Here is a 9,212-nt window from a genome sequence, read left to right as displayed (position 1 = left end):
TACTACCAGCTGTAAAATAGATAGCCAGTGGGAAGTTGTTGTATAACAAAGGGAGTTCAACTTGAGGATGGAAGATGCCTTAGAGGACTGGGATGGGGAGGGTGGGGGGGACTCGAGGGAGGGTCGGGGGGGAATCAAGGGAGAGAGGGAATACGGGGATATGTGTATAAAAACAGATGATTGAACTTGGTGTACCCCCAAAAAATAATAAATAAATAAATAAAATTAAAAAAAAATAAATACAGTGCATAAACAAATTTGTTATTTTTTCCATATTATACTATTATAAGCATTTTTACATGTTGTAGCATAAAATTCACAACCAGTACTTTAAATGACTATCCATTCTGTTTAGTGGATGCAGATATATACAGTTTCCTTAAATATGCCCCAGTTTTCTAATTTTTCACTATCTTAACTGGTATCATTGTTGCCTTTGTGAGTAAAATGTCTCCCCCACCCCAAAACTTTTAATAGCATTTCTCCAGAATGGATTCACAGGATGTAACTGTTTTAATTCACAAAACGCTGCCACACAGAGCTGTTGGAGCACCAGCAGGCCCCATGGAGTCGCTAATAAATAATCTATATTGATCTCTCATTTTGTGATTTGTCTTGGTTTATTTGCTCTTAGAGCCTTGATTTATGGCTCCAAGGAGCGATTTTGGAAAATCATTTACCCGTCAGCTGAGGCAATCTGACTCTTGCACTTATAAGGACAAAGCAGAGCAGACCTGAGTCAGAGGGCTCTCAGACACCCAAGCCCCAGATAGCCTAGCTGCTGCTACTCTTTCCAGGAGGCTATCCTAGATTCTGGGCACAGTGACTGCAGGAGGGAACATGGAGAAGCTGTCACTGTATTTCCTGGTCATCATTAGCCTCCCTAGTGCTTTTTCCCAGACAGGTAAGTGCTGCTTCAGGTGGTAGCCGGGCTCTTGTATCAGGGTTGCCTGTACAAAGCCAAGTTAGGGAAAATAGCCAGCTTTGGAGAGGGGTTGTGATCTGGGAAAGGGGGCAGTCTGTGGTTTCTAAATCCAATCTCTCTATACATAGTGAGAGAATATGTCTTTGTGGCCTAATAAGGTTAGAAAAGAGACAACAGGCTCAAAATGGAGTCCCTTGTGATAAGCCCCATGTCAGCAAACCAAGACTTAATACCTAACCTAATTGCAGCTTCAGCCTCTCCCCAAAATGTGACCTTTCACCAGTCAATCTGAAATTACTTGGTCAGGACTAGTGAGGTAATCCACCAGAAAAGACCCTTTCCTTCCCCCTTAGAAAGGTGACTTTGCCTGAAATAATCCACTCTTTGTTAGAAAACTTCTCTTCCTACCCCTTTCTGCCTATAAAATTCTTTTCTTTGGTACAGCTCTTCTAAATTCCTTTCTATCAGCTAGATGAGTGCTGCCTGCTTCATGAATCACTGAATTAAAGCCAATTAGATCTTTAAATTTACTCAGTTGAACTTGATCTGATTTGGCGGCATTGATGGAATCCACAGATCCCTTCCAAGATCTTCCGAAACTAGAAATATGGTAGTTGTCCTCTCGGCCCTTCTGGGATTCTGTTCTTTCCAGAAGGGCCGTGGGTAAGTTGCTCTATGTTCTGAGCTTTGCTCTCTTTGCATCAAGCTCCTAATCTAATTGGCTTGCCAATCAGTTTCCTATTTGATTGGAAATCTCAGCCCTTGGTTCTGTCCCCAGATTCCGCGCTGGGAATGACTGATGGCTCAGTCTGCAGTTCTCTGTTGTATGGACCCCCAGTCTGCAGACACTGTTCTTGGGGGTCTGCTGATCAAGTCCTTTCCCCAACCCCCAAATTCCATATTGGGAACTGCTGTGGTTACCAGCTGGAGCAGGACTGGGTTCAGCTGAAAAATTGGACTGGGTTTGAGATCATACTGGGTCCATCTTAAGCTAGGCTGGGTCTAGTAAATAAAGGTTATTGCTAATAGGAATCATAGAAGTAAAAAAGAAAAAAAAACCCACAAAATTGGTGAGCATGACTCAGGCACTTAAAAGCTGTTAGCGTGTTCACCACCTAACTAAAACTCCAGTGTTAGGATAAGGTGGTCATGGAACAGGTTATATTGACACTAGATTACCTGCCAACCTCAAGAAAATTACCAAGCAACAAGGTATGCTGTAAAACACCACACAATCCCCAACCCAGTGGCACATCCCTCTTAAGTATTAGTTTGCCTCTGAGGACCCAAAGGCTTAGCTTAAAAAAAAAAAATAGGAATCCTTGAATTCAAAAGAGTTGCGCATGCCACCTTCCTGCACACCTGCTTACTTTATGTCAATGAACTATAGTCCTGGAAGCTATAAATAGTACAAAAATCACAAAATCTTACTAAGAACAATCTAGAATTATAAAGGCCATTATGGGGAATGTTCCAATTAGATACGATTATTTAAGAAGTATGCTTGAAAGTAAGGGTTCCCAAATCAAACAAATACGAGAATAGGATACCAGTTTTAATCAGCATGCAGAAGCCTCCAAGAGGTTTCAAAATTCCAAAATAGCTTCATTGAAAAATGTGTTGCAAAAGGCTAATGAAAAAGATACAAGAAGTACCCAAAACAAAAGTCTAAGATTGCTGTGATTCCTACTGTCCCTCTTTACCCTCCTTTAACTGAGTATTCAGAGTCTACTGACCCTCTGTCTGAATTGTCTTTATATGACTGTAAACCAAAGTGGCCTTACAGACCCCATGTCTACCTTCAATGGAAGGCCCCATATGGGTCACTCCCTGAGTTGATGAGACTCAGAGATTTTTCTGGTAAACTGCTATGTTATTCCCTTAAACATCCAAAGGGAAACTAAATTTAAAATTAATTAAAAACCTTGCCAAATTCTGATAGATACTGGAGCTTGCAGAGGGGATCTTGGGAAAAGGGGCAGAAGCCAGCAAAAGGTAAAAATTCTTTTTTTTTAAAAAAGTTATTTATTTATTTATTGGCTGCATTGGGTCTTCATTGCCGTGCACAAGCTTTCTGTAGTTGTAGTGAGCAGGGGCTACTCTTCATTGAGGTGCACGGGCTCCTCATTGAGGTGGCTTTTCGTCATGGAGCATGGGCTCCAGGTGTGTGGGCTTCAGTAGTTGCAGCACATGGGCTCAATAGTTGTGGCTCACGGGCTCTACAGCGCAGGCTCAATAGTTGTGGTGCACAGGCTTAGTTGCTCTGTGGCATGTGGGATCTTCCCGGACCAGGGCTCGAACCTGTGTCCCCTGCATTGGCAGGCAGATTCTTAACCACTGCGCCACCTAGGAAGTCCCAAAAGGTAAAATTGCTTATCAGAGCCAGCTGTTCTGGATCTCTGTAGAGAGGGGAATAAAATATCTTTTGCAGCCTCTTTGGGGGACACCTCTTGAATCCAAGAGATGTTTAATACTGCCGAAATAAAACTACATACCTGGGAGGAGAGGAGAGCAAACTGAAGATAATATGGTTAGATGGGAGGATCAGCCCCTTGGTATTTTTAAGGCTGCAACACAATTCTTTGAGGAATTAAGAGCAATTGCCCTTACCTTCTCTAGAAAAAGTTCAAAGCCCACCTGTTTTTATCAATCCTGAAACTTCCTCTATTTATCTCAAGTAAGTATTGTAAAAGTTCTGGCTTTAAGAAGCAAAGTTCTTCTCAGAGGAACTTGCATTCTTTCCCTTGTGCCTTTGAGATGTCAATGTTCTATCTGGTCTCCTCCAGGAATTCTTTTCTTAGCCAATCTCTTTAAAGTACAAACTCCAAGGACTCAATTCTTATTAGGGGAAAAACAAAAGAGGAAGAGGTCATTTAAAACTTAGATGAATGAAAAATCTTTGTCTTCTCCACAAATATTAGTAAAAAGTTTTAGCCGTCTGAGCAGATAACCTTAACTTATTCTATCTACCATAACAACTTAAATCCAACTTCTTTTATAACTAGTGAATTGTGTATTATTGTACCTGATTAGTGGCAGTAATATTAAAATGAAAGCTATAAAGTCTCCACTTGCATCTGTCACTTATGTGTGTCTATATATTTGTGTTGTAGATGTATAGTATATTTCTACCTATGGATAGTATTGCCAAAAATTAATTTGTAAAACAGGGCTATTTAATTGGCTTAAAGAAAATTAGGCACTTAAAGTGTTCCTAAAATTTTCAGAAATATAATAGAAACTAATCCAAATACTTTTCAAGCCCACACAATCTGGGACAATATTCAATATTAATGATAATTTAGGCTTGTTGGTTTAATTAAAATGTCCACAGAGTTACGTCTTCAGCGTTATCAACATTAAAATGATGCAAACATACAACTTTTATTCTACTTGGGTTTACTAGTCAAATAAGTTCATATCATCTCTGTTTCAAAATTTGTCAGCAAGAGAAATAACTTGGCATGATGAAATTTTCATGAGTAAACATAATTGTTGAAAACAAGTGAATTAAATAGATGTAAGTGGGGAAAAAAATTTTTAGGTGAACTTTTTTTTTAAACGAAGTGGATTTTATTTTTTTATTTTATTTCTTTTAGGTGAACTTTTAAAATAGTTCCTCCCTCAAATTTTTTTTGAATAAAAAACCAAAAAAACAAAAAATTAAAACTACAGAAAAAAATTTTTAAGAAAAATAATTTCCCCAAATCTTTTTGGTAAACTAACACCTTTAAATTTTGCTAGTTTAAACTAAATTATGAACAGCCATTGACTATTTAGACTATTTCCAAATAAGATACAATACTGAAACATTAATTACTAAATATAGGTTTATCCACTTTTGGCTTCCATTTACAGAGGAGCTAAAGAGGTTTGGTTAATAAACATGTTTTGTACCACACTGAGAAATTTACTATGAGAAAGCAGATGTTTCTAAAAACTATGAAAAGTATTTATAAATTTGCCAAGCCACAAAATACTAAGGTAAAAGACAGTTTACAACTATTTACTTCCTTATTTTACTAAAACTTAAGTTTTCTAAGGGTTAAAAAATTCTAATATATGTGATTTAAACTACCCAAAATAATGAGGTGAATATCTCCATATGTAAAGAAAATAAGATGTGTGTTTTTTAGTAAAAGAAGGTACAAGGAATGAAAAAGCATTTTATTGAGTGAAAATAAAGTAATTTTGTCCTAAAGAGAGGCTGGTTATTTCAGAATGGGAGAGAGAAAAAACATAGGACAAACTATGAATGTAAAGAAGAAAGTTGTTGAAGGTTTGTGGAAAAGGAATCTTTGGTAAGGGATTTTATGCATGGTCAAGACTGGCTAAGATAGAAATGAAATTAATTGAGTGAGTAAATTTTAATATGAAAAGGAAGCAGGTACAAAATTAGAATCTGCTTTTCTCTCTGTGGAAACAAAGTTTTATTGAACTATTGGTCTGCTCTTGATAGGAGACTATGAAAGGTTTTTTTTTTTTTCTTAACTCTTAAATAATTTGCCTAGAAAACAAAGATTTTGTGTCTTGTCAAAATAATTTCCTGTGTTATCTTTATCGTGTCTTTTTTTTTTATTGGAATATAATTGCTTTACACTCTTGTACCAGTTTTTGAGGTAAACCAAAGTCAATCAGCTGTATTTATACATATATCCTCATATTCCCTCCCTCCCTTGACTTCCCCCACCCTCCCCGTCCCGGCCCTCTAAGGCATCACCCACCATCAAGTTGATCTCCCTTTGTTATACAGCAACTTCCCACTGGCTATCTATTTTACAGTTGGTAGTATACATATGTCTATGCTACTCTCTCTTTTGATTAGTCAAGAAAGCTGAGTGTTCTCTATTAAAAGAGCTACACTTTACTGTACAACTATTTAACTTTCTTTATTTGCCTTTGAAGTCTTTAACTGTCTTTATGGTTAAATGGATAAGTATTATTTCGCAGTGACCTATGATCCTAGTTGACCAAGGGCTTTAAAATCTTTTGATATTTTTCACAAACTTCCCCGAAATCAAATTCTAAATGAAGTCATTTTGACCTCAAACTCATTTTGGGATATTCCAGAGGACCCCTGGAAAATCTCAAAACACTTGCTCTCTCTACTTATAAAAAAGAGATGTTAAACCAATTAGGCTTATTTGATATATTAAATTATATTGGAAGCATTATCAAATAAGAAGTAATACTAAGCCTTCTTTATGTTGTATGTGTATATGCTATAAATTTTATATAATTGTGTGGAATTCCTAGAAATCTGACATATCCTGGTATAATTGATTACAGTCATAATTCCAGTCTTATCTTAAAACATTGCATGTCAGAGAAATAACCAAATTTCCTTGTCAATTCCATTATAATGAGCTTTCAACAGGTCTTTAACAATGGGCATTTTAAAGTTTTTTGTCATTTACAGACTGTTTTGTTTTATTCAGATGCTTTTGCAACAGTGTTTCTGTAAATGTGCTTCATCTTCAAGAAGATTAGTGGAAAGGGCTTTGACAACTGCAGTTTTCTGGTAGCTTTAAGATCATAAAACTGAATTGAGTAAAAATTGACAGAACTAATGGAAAAATTGGATTCGAGCAAACAAATATTAATTACATGAGACTGAAAGAGTTAAGGAAGATGATTATAATTTTTTATGATTTTTTTTGTTTGAAATATTGCTGGTTCCTTAATATTTTTTTTCTCCAGATTTCAGGAAACGCTTTTTCTTAAGCTATCTGACTGAAAGCAATTTGGCAAAGTATACCTTTGTAAACAAAGATGAAACATTTACTTTTTCTCTCTACCTGATCCCTCCCGAATTTGAAAATTCTTGAATATCCTTTTCATGGCATTATAGTTAGTCATTTACATAAATTCAATAAGAATCTGTTCTCCTTGCAGCAGTACACAAGTTGAAACACTGGTTATATTACCAAGGTTTTGACTGAAATGTCATATTTGAGGGAGATGTGCATAGGCTTGGATATGACCCAACAGTTTTAAGGAACTAACATTCACTTTCTGGAGTCAATAAAGCCCGTTGGAAAAATAGGCTTGGTACTTTACTTACAAGGTTCCAACAGAGCAGTCTTCAAAAGAGCTTAGATGGTCAGTCACTATTCTTGCTGCATTTATGTAAATAATGAGGCCAAATTTATTGCAAATAAATTGGTTTCACTGTGGTTATGTTTGATTTTTTTAAAATGGAGGTGATTTTAGAGAGAAAAGTTATGTATAGACCTTCATAAATATTAAATTATAATCCTGTTAATTGTCTTTGAGGTTTTGTTATATATCTGCAAATTAGACTGGCTCCTGAATTCTTCTATTTTCCTAAAGAATTTGGCTATGAATCTCCAAAGGAATGTTTCCAATTTTCTCCCATTCTGATTTGGAATCACTAAGAACAAAGACTGTCCTTGAATCTCTTTGGAAAGGACTCGTGGTCCTCCTCACTACCAAAACGGCAGTCAAAATCCAGGGACTTGAACCTTAGGTACACATCTCACAGTCAAGAAGCCTCCATTTGACTTCGGGTCCTGCACCCCAGCTGGAGACATATCAGGATGATCTAAAGGGGGGAATTGTTAAAGAAAGAGACAACTGGCCTCAAATGGAGTCACTTGTGTTAAGCCCCATGTTAACAAGCCAAGATGCAATACCTAACCTAATTGTAGTTTTGCTTCTCCCAGGAATGTGACTTTTAACCTGTCAGTCTGAAATTACCTGGCCTTTCTAATGAGGTAATCCACACAATAAGACCCCTTTCTTTCCCGATAGGAAGGTGACCTTGCCTGAAATAATCCACTCTTTGCTGGGAACTTCCTCTTCCCACCCTCCTCTGTCTATAAGTCTTTCATTTTGTACAGCTCTTCGAAGTGCCTTTCTCTGTGTAAATGGGATGCTCCCAATTCACAAATCGTTGAATAACGACGATTAGATCTTTAAATTTACTCAGTTGAATTTTTTTTTTTTTAACAAAGCTCCGCTGCTGACATTTCCCCTCTGTTTTTTTTACCCTACAGACATGCGCAAAAAGGCCTTTGTGTTTCCCGTAGCGTCGGAAAATTCCTTTGTGAGGCTGACTGCGCACATAACTAAGCCGCTCACGGCCTTCACCGTGTGCCTGGGTGCCTACACCGACCTGACCCGAGACTATAGCCTCTTCTCTTTTGCCACAAAGAAAGAAAGTAATGAGATCCTCCTCTTCAGGGGAAAGACTGGCACGTACAGTGTATCGGTGGGTGGAGCTGACGTTTATTTCAGGCCTCCTGAGCGTTTTCCTGCACCAACGCACTTCTGTATGACCTGGGAGTCCACCACGGGGATTACAGAGCTGTGGGTGGATGGGAAGCCCATGGTGAGGAGGAGTCTGAAGAGGGGATACTCTTTGGGAACAGAGGCAAGCATCATCCTGGGACAGGAGCAGGACTCATTTGGTGGGAGCTTTGAGGAAAACCAGTCTTTCGTTGGAGACATTGGCGATGTGAACATGTGGGACTATGTGTTGTCACCAGAAGAGATTAGCTCTGCCTATTCTGGTGGGACCCTCCAGCCTAACGTCCTTAACTGGCGGGAGCTGGAGTATAACACACATGGTGACGTGTTCGTCAAACACCAGCTATGGTCCTGAGGCCCTTTTGTGAATCCTGAAGTTGTCTTCTGGGGATTACACCTTACATTTCTCTTGTCTCTGGCTCTGGTGTTTTACCTACCGCCCTGCAAACTGGGCTCTTGTGCCCTGGGGGGAGTGTATTTCCTGCTGCTTTCACCACTTTTTTTCCATCAGTAGAGGGTCTTACACATCTCCACATTAGAATTACCAGGCCACACCCCAAGCCAATTAAATATGTTTTCAGCAGATTTAAGCATCAGTGTGTTTTTGAAGCTCTGCAAGTAATTCCAGTATTCAGCTGAGGTTGAGAGCCATTGCATTTTAATGAGTGTTGAAGAACAAGTGAGCCAACTTTTTTTCTCCTAAAAGACTGCATATGTTTGTAGTCCAGCCAACATTTTCATTTCCCTTTATAGGAACACCCACCGCATTTATTGTATTTTATTGAATTATCTAAATCATACAGGAATAGAATTTTACCAGCATTCTGCCCCCATCATCTGGATGTGGTCATTACGCATTAGAGTTATCTTTAATTCTTTAATCCTTTCAATATGAATATTCAAAAATGGAAAAAAGACATGTTTTGTTGTTTCTGTTTAATGTGTTCTATTTTTTCTTCAGGATCACCAATTTTCATTATGTGAAATTTCCATTATTTTTTCTTCTCATTTACCA

General features: G+C 37.9%; 1 protein-coding gene across 1 annotated transcript; it reads left to right on the top strand.

Annotated features, from left to right (window-relative positions):
- Positions 1-724: 724 nt before the first annotated feature.
- Positions 725-8,782, top strand: CRP (C-reactive protein). The gene is made up of 2 exons (XM_057727298.1): positions 725-904; positions 7,945-8,782. The coding sequence occupies exons 1-2, from the start codon at positions 841-843 to the stop codon at positions 8,550-8,552; spliced, it is 672 nt and encodes a 223-aa protein (XP_057583281.1). The 5' UTR covers positions 725-840; the 3' UTR covers positions 8,553-8,782.
- The last annotated feature ends 430 nt before the right edge of the window (positions 8,783-9,212 follow it).

Source organism: Hippopotamus amphibius, chromosome 1 (assembly GCF_030028045.1).
Source record: "Hippopotamus amphibius kiboko isolate mHipAmp2 chromosome 1, mHipAmp2.hap2, whole genome shotgun sequence".
Lineage (NCBI taxonomy): Eukaryota > Metazoa > Chordata > Mammalia > Artiodactyla > Hippopotamidae > Hippopotamus > Hippopotamus amphibius.
The sequence above is the reverse complement of the archived record's forward strand: the minus strand, read 5'-3'. Positions and strand labels throughout refer to the sequence as shown.

Bases quoted from the DNA above. Each gene is read 5' to 3' on its own strand.
- CRP (XM_057727298.1), top strand. From the start codon at position 841: ATGGAGAAGCTGTCACTGTATTTCCTGGTCATCATTAGCCTCCCTAGT. The intron at 905-7,944 runs GTAAGTGCTGCT...TTTACCCTACAG, and splicing joins TAGTGCTTTTTCCCAGACAG to ACATGCGCAAAAAGGCCTTT.